General features: G+C 54.5%; 2 protein-coding genes across 2 annotated transcripts; both read left to right on the top strand.

The window, feature by feature from the left end:
• The first annotated feature begins 896 nt into the window (after positions 1-896).
• Positions 897-7,387, top strand: LOC108919703 (procollagen galactosyltransferase 1-like). The gene is made up of 12 exons (XM_018727918.1): positions 897-933; positions 2,704-2,839; positions 2,930-3,047; positions 3,857-3,991; positions 4,113-4,318; positions 4,547-4,669; positions 4,995-5,067; positions 5,207-5,313; positions 5,553-5,685; positions 5,796-5,923; positions 6,013-6,219; positions 6,409-7,387. Exons 1-12 carry the CDS (start codon positions 897-899, stop codon positions 6,674-6,676), a joined length of 1,671 nt encoding a protein of 556 aa, XP_018583434.1. The 3' UTR covers positions 6,677-7,387.
• A 2,445-nt stretch (positions 7,388-9,832) lies between these two features.
• Positions 9,833-11,272, top strand: nxnl1 (nucleoredoxin like 1). The gene is made up of 2 exons (XM_018727919.1): positions 9,833-10,158; positions 10,915-11,272. Exons 1-2 carry the CDS (start codon positions 9,833-9,835, stop codon positions 11,270-11,272), a joined length of 684 nt encoding a protein of 227 aa, XP_018583435.1.
• Positions 11,273-12,761: the final 1,489 nt, after the last annotated feature.

The raw sequence follows: 12,761 nt of genomic DNA, 5'->3' as shown, positions 1-12,761 counted from the left end.
AGCTGGACGTGTCCAGACCTGACGCAGCGGAAGCCTTCGTGACGCTCCCTCCCCCATCCGCGCAGCCTCAGGGCACACAAAAAGCCCAAGGTGCGATCACGGGAGTTTATGGCAACAGCCTTCTGGTGTGTGAAGTCGAGCTCGGCTCTTCAAAGGACACACCGTGAAGCTGTCGCCATGTAGCGTACTCTGTTTTTCACACCGTTTTTGTAAAGGTCACTCGGTAAAAGACAAAAGAACGCTGACTACCGAGCTTCGGTGTCTCCGTGGAATGAACCGCACTTCTTACCGCTGTACTTCTCGTCGGGACAAAGACCGATGACGTGGAGCGAGCGGCCCCTCGCACGGCTCGCTGGACAAAGCTGCTTCTGTCGCACGTGTCCCTGTCGTGAGGACAAATGTATAAGGCAAACCCTGCATTAAATAGTGAGGAAGGTGTCCTTCAGAGAACCCCACATCTCCAGGATGGAAGGCGCTTGTGTCACATCGATACAACCGTTATCTGTGTTGTCTGTGAACCTCGTGACTTTTTCCAAAAGGGTTAAAGGAAGTTGTAGAGAACTCCTGGCGATTGTACTGTGTATTAAATATGCAGTTTTCAAATATGTGGTGTCTTATATGAGTCAGTTTCTTTACAGCATCACGCGTCCTTTCTTTGCATCTGTTGTCATTTCTTACTCACAGCAGATTATTTTCAGAAGTAAAATCCAGCTCCTCTGAAGTGCTGGCCCCCTGTACAACTGCTGAGATGAAGCTATCGCTCTGTTGTAAAGGGATTTAAAATGAGGAAACTTAAACGAATCTGCGAATAACTTCTTATAAGGAAATATTGAAGACGGCGTGTGGGAGCTGCAGACGTTCCTTGATGTCTCCGTGAGCTGTAGATCCAAGGCGTCATGGTCATCCTTGTTCCAGTATTGTGGCACAAGCCATGTGAGCGACTCTCGCGCCATTGGACACACGAGAGGTGAGATGTTTGGACGAGGTCCAGAGTGCAGCGAAAATGAAAACTGGCCAAATCCTGGTTCGGAGCTTCCCGGGAGCATGAATTCAGGGCCGCCGGCACGAAGAGACTCGAGCAGGTGGACGGAGGGCCGTGTACCTCTGCGTTGACCACCTTGGACTTACTCAACCTCGGAAGAAGTGAGCGGCGTCGACGGCCGGTGGATTGCGTCTGCAACCCAAGCGTGACGTGTTGGACTTGGGATTACACAAAAATTCGGCGGTGGACAGATGGTGTTCTGTGTTTCCTCGCTAACTGTGGACATTGTCAACGTAGGGTTGTACCAAGAGTCAGCAGCAGTAGTTTGAGAGGACATCCTCAGTGATGCATGACAAAAGTGTCCTGTATAAACGCACCCTCGTCATCAAACGCGCTTGAACGAGGGTACGTGCGCACGTTGACCGCCCTGGCAGTAGGTCCACAGAGTGACACGTTGTCCTCGTCCCTGTGAGACCTTCTAAAGCCTCCGCAGTTGAGCGTTCGGGTGGCTCCTTGCTCTTCTTGCGCAAGTGCAGCGGTCAGTGAAAAGCCGACCTTCTCCTGGGACAGAACGCCTCTCCAACATTGCTGCGAAGAACGTGTGCGAAGCACGGTCCGATTTTGCGCTTCGCTTTGGGTCCTCGAGCGATGCTGCGCCTCGCCGCGTTATCGTTGCGCTCGAAGCCGTGCTCGTGGCTGTCCGTGACCCAAGTTAAAGTCTTGATGACCTTCGCATTCCTACCGGTATCTTGGCTGTTTGATGCCTCGTTCCGCTCAAATAACCCAAAGCATTGCAGCACTTTGCCGGTCGCCGCGTCTTTGTCCAGAAGACACGTGTCCTACGCTCCCTGGTTCGGGAAAAGCGGCCGTTCGGCACGCGAGGTGGGGACACGCTCTGCGCAGAACAAGCTGTGCGACCGTCTTCCTCTTAAGCTCACGCAAAAGCACAGGTGCAGAGCGGTACACGTGTGTAAACATGGTTACGTTCATATTCGCCCCATCCTGTGTTACGTACGGTATTTACCTTTACTAATTCCGCTGATGCTTCCCCTCAAAGCGATTGCGCCGTTGTGCTGTTTGCGCTCATTCGGCCTGTCGTGCTTCTGGCCGGTGGTGAACGTGGGATCTGTGGGTCCGGAGGGGGGGGGCGACGCCTCTAACCACCGCACCACCTGCTGGCCAAAAGCTGAGCGCGCTGCTGCGCCACTCGCCTTTCCCCTTTTTAGTGAACGCGTGTGCCTCTGCAACGCAGGTTCCGCTTGTTGTACGTGTTTTGGGATTTGCGGAACAGAAGGAGTACTTGACAGCACTTTCATTTCCCTCCCTCCCTCCTTTCTCTGCTGCGTCTGTGAGACTCCGCAAAGCGTGCGACCCGTCGTCGTTTCCTTCCCCTCGTCTTTCCGGAGTTTCGATGCGCTCATCCTCCTTGTTCGTATCTCCTTTCCACCAGAGTGCACGCGCACTCGTGTTCTCCAGGCGTAGTCACGGGTGCGAGACTCGCACGCCTGGGGAAGATTTCCAGTGTTCCCTCTCCCGTGCAGACCTTTCCCCTCCCGAGGCTCCATCAGCCAGTCCCAGAAGATGCGGTGAGACAACCTTCACCCTGCTTCACGGACATCCGCCTCCCCCTTCACCTCCAGTTCCTGCTTCGCTGCGTCCCCCCCCGTCTCTGGCGGTCGCCCTTCCGCACGGTCGTACGTGTGGCGTTTGACTCACGCGAGGGAACCTGGTGTTGCGTGTCCACAGGGTGGCAACAGATCACAATGTGGACAACGCCACAGCCGTGCTGCGCGAGCGGCTCGCTCGGGTGCAGAGCTCCTACCACCGTGTGGAGTGGAGACCCCGGGAGGAGCCCCGGTGAGTGCCGGCCTTCGCCCCACGAGCACCCGTCCCAGGTGCGTGTTTGATCGTGCCTGGCAGTGACTGTGCGTGTCTTCCTCTTGCCAGGAGCTATGAGGATGAGGAGGGGCCCAAACACTGGCCGAACCAGCGCTACGAACACGTGATGAGATTGCGTCAGGCAGCGCTGGACACGGCCTGGGAGACGTGGGCTGATTTTTTCCTGGTGCGGCTCCCGAGTTCGCGCCTGTCGGCTTCTGTGCGGGTTCCGTGCGCCGAACGAGTGCCCGGCGACCCGGTGGCACTCGGCTTTGTTTTCTTGCAGCGTGACTCGCGTCGGGAACTGAAAATGATTTCCGTGCAGTACAGAGTGTGTAAATGACTCAGAGCTGTGGCTTCAGAGCTAAAATGGAAATGAACTTGGATACTTTCTAAAGAACATTTCAGAAACTCATCCATCCATCTTGTCTTGGAAAGCGAGTGGGGTGTTGTTGCCAGGTAGGGGCCGGTAGGGTCGGGTAGGGTCGGGGAGGGTCGAGCCCCTAGGGTCGGGTAGGGGCCGGTAGGGGCAGGAGCGCCGGGCACCGCTTCTTCCTTCAGCTCTACGCTGCTCCTAGTGGCTGAATGTGTCGTAGCGCCTTGGCCGCTCTTCGCTGCAAGTGGCGCATCGAGCCTGGCCAAAGGTTCACTGTTCACGTGCAGATGTCTCGCCAGAGACTGTCAGTCGGAGCTTTTTCGAATTCCTGTTTATTTACCAAAGCTGCAATTTGCATAATTATTAATCTCTCTGATCAGTTACACACATTCAACACTTATCTTCAGAGCAACTTTCTCTCTTTTACACTGGGGTGTATTGGTGTTCGGAATAATCGCTGACTTGCTGAATTTCGTTTCAAAGTGGACCTTAGCCCTGCATTATTCCCTAACACCTTTTATATAGCACAAAGTGTTGTTTATGTGCTTGTTACGCATCAGTAGACCTGCGGAGGGCGCACTCCCTCAGCCGTTCACCTCCTGTCGCCCCGTTTCTCTCAGCTGGTGGACTGCGACAACATCCTGACCAATGAGGATGTGCTCTGGAAGCTCGTCTCGGAGAACAAGACCATCGTGGCGCCCATGCTGGAGTCCCGAGGCACCTACTCCAACTTTTGGTGTGGCATGACCGCTCGGGTACGAGGGCCCTAGAGCTCGGAGTGTATTCGTGCCGTGTGTCTTGCTGGCCCCAGGACTCCCACAGAGAGACCCAGAGCTCAGCACGTACCACTCTGTACCTTGTGTTTTGTGCCCCCAGGGCTACTACAAGCGGACCCCTGCCTATGTGCCCATCCGCAGGCGGGAGCACAAGGGCTGCTTTGCCGTTCCCGTGGTGCACTCCACCTTCTTGATTGACCTGCGCAAGGAGGCGTCCCGTCAGCTGGCCTTCTATCCACCCCACGCCGACTACAGCGGGGCCTTCGATGACATCATTGTCTTTGCGCGCTCGGCCCGCATGGCAGGTGGGATGACGGGCGTTGGGGGGAAGGGGGGGGTCTGTCCTCACGTGCTCGCGTCCCACCGTCGCAGCCCCGCTGGCTGTGCCGTGGAACCGGACAGGTGCCGGGGAGCTGCTCGGTTAAAGCCGACGTCAGATGCGCGGCACGAAGACAACGAGGTGGTGGTGGTGGAGTGTTTCCTCAAACGGTGCGACGTGTTCGGAAAGCGTGTTCCACCCTGCTCCCTTGCACATGTGCGGATGTTCGTGTGTAACGAGGAGACTTACGGGTTCCTCCCCATCCCGCTGCGCTCCCACCACTCCCTGCAGGACGAAGCCGACGACTTCCTGCACACGCAGCTGGAGGTCATGGGTGAGTCGGGGTCGAAGGAGGAGGAGGATTCATGAGACGAGGAATGAAGCTGAGGTCAGTGCGCACGTTTGTTTTGTGTGTGTGTGTGTGTGTGTGTGTGGCTGCTCCGGCCAGTGCGCACTTGTCTTTCAGTGTTCACAACTTTTCACTTTAATTAAAGGCTGAAACTTTTATTATTAGATATTGTGTACTGCCGTTAGGTTCTCAGACACTTTCTTGGAAGCCAAGTCTGGTACGTGATGGTTGTGTTAGTGCTCCTCTCCATCATCATCATCTCCACCCTCTCTCTGTCCTGCTTTCCTCCGTCTTTCTGCCTTTCTTCTGCAGTGTCACCCTCCACTGGAACCTTCCAGCTTCATTTCTCTTCCTCCGAAGCACCCAGACAAGATGGGCTTTGATGAGGTAAGCGCTCGCTTTCGCTTGCGTGTGTGGCCGTGCGTAGGGGAACGGCTTCTCCCGCTCCCGGGCCCGTCTCGCCTCCTCCGCTCCCACCGCTGCCCTTTCCTTGACTTTGTCCGTGACGAGGACGTGCCCTCCACAGATTTTCATGATCAACCTGCAGCGGCGCCCCCATCGACGACAGAGCATGCTGAGCTCCCTTTACGAGCAGGAGATCTCCTGCAAGATGGTCAACGCAATAGATGGCAGGTGTGTCCCTGAGCACAGCCAGCAGGGCGTGTGTGAGCTGGCCTCGGGTCAAAGTGATAAGTTTACAGCGAGCAATAAAAATGTGGACTCAAAGTTATGAGTGCAGGAAGCATCATGAAGTACAGAGTTCACCAGTCAGTACGTGGTAAAATCGACATGATATTGCAAACATCTTAAGAGCTTCAGATCCGCTCCTGAGAACCGGCGTTAACTTGTGAAACTGTCCTTCCGGCTCCCAGAGCATTGAATGCCAGTCAGATCCAGGCCATGGGCATCCGGATGCTGCCCGGGTACAGCGACCCGTACCACGGGCGACCCCTCACCAAGGGTGAGCTCGGCTGCTTCCTCTCGCACTGTGGTGTCTGGAAGGAGGTGAGGAGATGAGGCGAGGTCCGAGCTCGTGCGCCGAGTCGATGCCGTTGACAAAAGGTTCTAACGTGTCCGTGTACTCTGTGCGTCCCTGCGCTCTTCCTTTCTGTCAGATCGTGCAGCGGCAGCTGAAGACATCGCTGGTGGTTGAGGACGACGTACGTTTCGAGGTTTTCTTCAAGCGTCGCCTGCGCAACCTGATGAGCGAGGTTGAGAGCCAGGGCCTAGACTGGGACCTTATGTGAGCTGTGGCCTTCGTTTTGCTCCCTCTTGGAAGTGCTTTACGTCGTGCCTCCGCCGTCGTCACGTGGCTCTTTTCCGTTGTCTCAGATACATCGGGCGGAAGAGGATGCAGGTGGACAGGCCAGAGAAGTCGGTGCCCAACATTCGCAGCCTGGTGGAGGCTGACTACTCCTATTGGACATTGGGATACATGATGTCACTGCAAGGTGCCTCCAAACTCCTCAAGGCTGATCCCCTTAGCAAGATGCTACCAGTGGACGAGTTCCTTCCTGTGATGTACAACAAACATCCCATGTAAGTGTTGCGCTGCACTTCCGTAGGGTTAGGGTTGTCTTTCCCCTTCATTTAGCCCTCTGTGTTCTGGCAGCTGTGGCTACAGGCAAGAGGTGCTGGCGTGTAAACCTGACGAGATGTATTGCCGACCCCTCGAGGTTGTTCAGGGCACAAAGCAGGGCCATGAAACTCTTCGGCTCTTCTTGCCAGCTCCGACTACATGGAACACTTTGAAACGAGGGATCTGAAGGCGTTCTCTGCAGAGCCCCTCCTGGTGTTCCCAACCCACTACAGTGGCGACCCAGGATACATCAGCGACACGGAAACCTCCGTCGTATGGGACAACAAAGCGCTCGCCACCGACTGGGACCGAGCCCGGTCCCGCAAGACCCAAGAACAAGAGGAGCTCAGCAACGAGGCCCAGAACGCAGATGTGCTCCGGTCTCCTCTGGACAGCACAGCACGCGATGAGCTCTGAGGCTCGGGCTTGAGATGCTTGGGTGAGGAAGTGGCCGAGCAATGGTGGCAAAGGCTGGGTGAAGACACTTGGAACTGCAGCGTGAATTGGGCGGTCCAGAAGAAAGCGACGCCTAGTAGCTCTGCTGCGGGACATCTGAGGTGGATGTTAGGAGCCACCAATAGGCGGAAGTCATTGCCTTTCAAAGTGGCTTCTTTCGACTCTCCGGCTTGGATGGGGGCGAGGTCCTCATTCCAGCTGTGCTCTTCCTCATTGCGTCTTGCTGTCTCCTGCTTTGAGACCTCATGTTCCCGAAGAGGACTTTTTTCGTACTATTCCCGCGTGTGACCCCAAACCACGGTGATGCAGTAACCGAGCAGTTCGCTGCATGGTGTCGATAAGTTTGCTCGTAACACGTCCCTTGGCCTTCCCGAGCCTTTGCTTTGAACCACGTGCTTTTTCCATGCAGCACACGAGGGGACATCAGTTGACCGAGTCCTTTTGCACGTCTTGTCTGTGTGTTTGCTACTTGCCGTCAAGCTAATTTGTCTGCAAAGATGTGTTTTTGTAGAATCCCTGTTCTGTGCGCTGTGCTCCTGTGCAGAAGAAATGAGGAAAGACTCAGTCAGCACCACGTGGACCTCAGTTTGGACTCGGACGCTGTTGACTGGTTCCGGGGCGTTGCACAGCCTCATGGGAGATCTGGGAAGGACGTCTCACTTTTTTGCTCATTGTGCCCTGATACCAAAGAATAAAGACCTTTTGACATAATAAATAAATTGTGACCTTTTGATGTGGCTCAAAGTCGTTGCAAATGCAGTGTGTCAGGTGCTTCTAGAACGCTCTGCTCTTCACCGTACACACGCACACACACGTGTCTCGGTGCAGTCGACACACCCGTGCGCTCCCTATGGAGCCTGTGCCCTTCGTCGCGCCCAGCTCGACCAAGTCCGCCCCCATCGGAGATCTCAAGGACCCGTGCTATTTTGAGCCAGGCAGGCTAAGGGGATTTACGCTGACTTAGAAGCAGAGACACACACAAGGCTGTGTGTCACTTCGTCACACACTTGTGCGCACATAAGCACCAGGCTGCAACTGAACCGTGTACTGTACTCTTGTTCGGTACTCCATGTACTGTCGGGTAACCATCACACACGCACACGCGGCCTGGCTCCCCCTTACGCATCCGCATACACACACAGGCTGGTTAGGCTTCCACACACACGTGAAGTCCCTCCCTCTGACACACACACAGTCACAAACAGGGAGACATGGGATTACAGCGGCTGATCTGGACTTATCGGGTGTGGGGATCGGGGGCTCCGTGGAGACGATCGAGCTGCTCGCTGCTTCTGCTTTCCTTCGCGGACGCAGGGCCGGCTCTCCGTGGAGCTCAGGGCTCCTTTGACCCTGCGCTTGCCAGCAGGAGAAGAGCCCCGGGCCAGAGGGGAGCGCGCCGTCTTCCTACTGCCATCTGGTGAAGGTTGGTGCCGGTGAACTGCTCCGTGTTACAGGTTGTGTGTGTCGCTGCTGCGTTGCTGCTGAACAGGGGCCCCTCGGCGTGTCGCCACACTCGGTGACTGTGAAACGGACTGTGCGTGTGCTATAGAGCGCAGGCTGTGTGTGTCGTTGGTGTGCCGAAGAGGGGTAACATACAGTCGCCGGGGTAAATCTGAAGTGTGTCGCACTGCATGTGGCTGTGGAGCTGAAGCTGAGTGTGCAGTCATTGCTCCGGGTCTCACTCTGAACGCAAGCTGCGCGCGTCCTCGGCGGCCAGGGCTTTGTTCCCCGACTCTCGTCTTTCCTGCTGGAGGAGAAGAGGCTGAGTGACCCCTCTTGCTAAAGGATTCGCACAATTCCAACTAGGTGTGCTGTGCTCGCGCACATTTCGCACACCGTTGGCCCTTGTCAGGGTCATGGTGGTCCAGAGCCCATCCCAGGGCACACCGTATCACAAGGCAGCCATACACAGATGTTCACTGACATCCCGCAGGCAATTTCAAGTCACCGGTGTGGAAGGAAACCAGAGCACCTGGAGGAAAACCACACGAACACAGGAAAAACGTACAACATCCACACAGACTGAGCAGGATTCAAACCTACAGCCAAGGAGCCCGGGCACTGTGCGGCAGCCGGATTACCCGCTGCACCAGAGTGCCGCCAGACATTGAAGTGCTTCTCACATGTCTGGAGTGTCCAACTTGGCTCCTGCTTCCCCTCAGTGTTTTCTACAGCGTTTACGGTGTTTTTACACTACTGCAGCCGCTGCACCAAGCCGCTGCTCGCAGAAAGGACCATGAGCTTCTGAAAGCACCCTCTCCGGGACAGCTCTTCCCCCAACCTGCAGAGAACAACACAGCCGACCCCAGCTGGAGGTTCTCGTCTCCATCCCACGAGCATCGCACTCATGGTCTCGTGCTGGAGATCATGTCTGTTGTCCCACTGGTACAAGTTCAAGCTCAAGTTCAAGTGGGTTTTTTTGTCATTCCTCTATATAGCCTGCGTGCAATGGAGCGAGGTGTCGCTTCTCCGGGACCACCGTGGTGCAACACAGAGTACGCAGAGTACGCAGGACTACACAGAGTGCAAATACACAGCAGGTACCTTGGCTGGACAGATGGACTCTGGCTGGAGAGACGGACGAGCATGCAGACCTGCTGGTTGGGTTCAGATCGTCCTCAAAGTGCTCCTCCACCTCACAGTCATATCCCCCCTGCGGCTTCCTGCTTCCTCTTCTTGTGTTGCCGAACAGTTTGCGAGGACCTTTCCGAACATGTCTTGAATTCTCTTTCCTTCAAATGAATACATGCAATTTGAAAATTGCTGCTTGGAGAGGAAGGGTTGCGTTCGCACCATGTGGACTAGAGGCTGTTACCCTCACTTTAGTGAGCCTCAGCTGAGCACTGCAGTCTTCTCTGTGGCAATCTCTTCACCCTTCTTTCTCCTTGAGTCAACCAGCCACATGTGCACTTTCGGGGTTGAGCAGGTGAGGAAAGAGTTGAGGAGCCTGTGCCAGTGAAAAGCGGTTTGTGCTCTGCTGAACATCCATCTCCATGTTTCTACTGTAAATATGAAGCAGGCATTAGGCTGCATGGACGCCATTCACAAAGCCTTTGTTTTTTGTCTTACTTGCAGAAACCTCTATTCTTACAGGTGTCTCCCCTTTCCTTAGGCATCATGGTGGATCTCTTCCTGGGGAAAGTCCTCGTGAAGAATAACAAGGACAAAGATGAGCTGGACACGGAGCGGGAGATTTTACTGCGGCTACAGAACCGTATCCTGATGCTGTTCTTCGGCTCGGGCGACTGCGAACGCTGCCAGGAGTTTGCTCCGACGCTCAAGGATTTCTACAAGCGTCTAACAGATGAGTTCTACGTGGAGCGCTCGGCCCAGCTGGTGCTGCTTTACATCTCTCTGGACCCGTCCGAGGAGAAGCAAGAGAAGTTCCTCAAAGACATGCCCAAGGGGTGCCTGTTCCTGCTCCATGAGGACGCCTACAGGATGTATGTTGATCTCGGTCTCATCCTTTTGCTCAGAGCTCAGGAAGTTCAGCTCCCCGGGTTTCTTTGTCCTCGCTGTTGTGTTGAAAGACAAGCGCCGAGAGCCTGTTGCACTCAAGCATATTGCGTACATGTGAATAGCAGGGAGCTTCGCGTTCGTGGAACCTCATCACCTTCCGAGATAGTGATTGCTACTGAAAGATTATCCAGCACAAGGAGTTAATCCCATTTTGCATCTACAGCGAAATCCTCCCGTCGCTGATCTGCGGTGTGCAGACACCTGGAGGAACAAAACCAGAGAGGAACACGACGTGTGCGTGGGTGCACTTGGTACCGTTCTGATCAATCAGTGGCACAAAACCGCGTCCCCTCTCTACCACTTACCACTGTGCACTCGGTGACGCCTTACAGCTCACAAACGGGCAGGCAGTGTGACGGAAACTTTGTAGGTTCAAATCGAAGAAACGGAGCGGCGAACGCACCTTTTGGCGTCTCCGAACACACCTTTTGGCGTCTCTGAGCACCTCATTTCTCCTGCAGTCCTTGGGCAGAAGAAGGAGACGACTGTCAGCGCGCGTACTACGTATTTCACTCCATTTCACACCTTTAGGCATTTGCTAAATTACATGTTCTACATTCCATGAGTAAAAGCCGATTCAGTGAAGTTTATCCAATTCAACTGACTCCTTGCGTTTAGGTTCTTGTCGGGTTTGGGGATTAAATGTCTCTGCATGCTTTGTGTTCCTGTGTGTCTCCCAGGGAGCTGAAGGCCATGTTTGAGGTGGAGGAGATCCCTACCGTGGTGGTTCTTCGGCCCGACGCCTCCATGCTCTCTCCCAATGCTGTGGCAGAGATTTGCACGTTGGGCCCTGACTGTTTCCGAAACTGGCAGGAAGGAGCGGAGCTCATCGACAGGAACTTCATGATGGCTGAAGAGTTTGATGACACCAAGATGCGCAGCATGACTGATCCCTTGCGCAGACTCAAGTACAAGGTAGACACAAAGAAGAAAAAAAACAAGAAGAAAGGTGGAAAAGAGGAGGATGATGACGATGAAGGGGAGGAGGAAGGTGACGACAATGATTCCGATGAAGGGGAGGGCGACAGCGCATGGTGATGGAAAGAAATTCAAGATTTACGTGTGGTCATCATAACTCAAACCACCATATTTAACTCTTTTACACGCATCTTCGTTAAGGCAGCTGCAAACGGCTCACGTTCACCTGTTGCATGATGAAGAGCATCGCGTTTGTCTGGTGCAGTTTCCCACAAGCTGAGAGAAGCTCTGCCCTCACTGGTTTTCCAGGTCTCAACATGATAACGACAGTGAATACCACTATGCTCCACCATATTTGAAACATCAGTGATCCACAATGACTAAGGACACATTTTAAGAGCTCCCGCAGGCTTGAAGAAGCCATGAGAAGTGCTCTAAAGAGCAGCAAAGGACCAATGAGAAGCTGCCCTCAGAGGAGCAAAGGGCCAGTGCCAAGAGCTTCCTTTACAACAAGCGTCCAGTGACACTTCAAGTTCTCCATTGGAATAGAGAACCAATGACCGGAGCTCCTCATAGCAGCAAATGACCAGTCTGAAGAGCTGGGGCAACAGGTGGCACAGGGGTTGCTGCTGCCTTGGACTTGAAGGGTCACCTTGAAATCTTGGTCCTGCGGTAGAGTCTATGAGCAAGGTACTGACCCTGAACTGCTTCAGGAAACATATCGCTCTGTCCATAGTCCAAATAGTGACACTACGTTGCTTTGGAGAAAACCATCAGCGAAACGAATTCCAAAAGAGCTTCCAGTGGCAGGGAAGCATCGGTGGACGTGAGCTTGCCGTTGTAGTGAAGAGGCAACGAAAAGATCTCCCTGTGCTGCTAACTGCTGGACAAGCAGATGCAGCTGCATAAAGGGAGAGGCAAAAGGATGTTCTGTGAGAACCTGTAGTGCACTGATTTCTGCGTTACTGGACAATCTTTTACACTGCGATCATGTTGGAACGAGCGCTTCAATGTTCACTAAACACTCGTGTGCAGATGAAGATCGTTCTGCAGATACATTCTTACAATCTTGCTTAACGGTGTTGGTTAAATAAACCTGTGCTTTATTCTTCTGGTGGATTGTTTATATATCTATTCATTGACACTTATTTACAACAGAAGCTATTTTGAAACAAGCACACACATATTTCTGAACCGCTTGTCCCCTACGGGGTCGCGGGGAGCCGGAGCCTAACCCGGCAACACAGAGGGTAAGGCTGGAGGGGGAGGGGAGGGGACGGGACCCAGGACAGGACGCCAGCCCGTCGCAAGGCACCCCAAGTGGGACTCGAACTCCAGACCCACCTGGGAGCAGGACTCAGTCCAACCCACTGCACCACTGCGCCCCCCTTTGAAACAAACACACACACACACACACACATTTTCAGAACCGCTTGTCCCATACGGGGTCACGGGGAACCGGAGCCTACCCGGCAACACAAGGCGTAAGGCCGGAAGGGGAGGGGACACACCCAGGACGGGACGCCAGTCCGCCGCAAGGCACCCCAAGCGGGACTTGAACCCCAGACCCACCGAAGAGCAGGACTGCGGTCCAACCCACTGCGCCACC

Source organism: Scleropages formosus, chromosome 1, assembly GCF_900964775.1.
Source record: "Scleropages formosus chromosome 1, fSclFor1.1, whole genome shotgun sequence".
In the NCBI taxonomy this organism is placed as follows: Eukaryota; Metazoa; Chordata; class Actinopteri; order Osteoglossiformes; family Osteoglossidae; genus Scleropages; species Scleropages formosus.
This window is presented reverse-complemented; position numbering and strand designations above follow the sequence as displayed.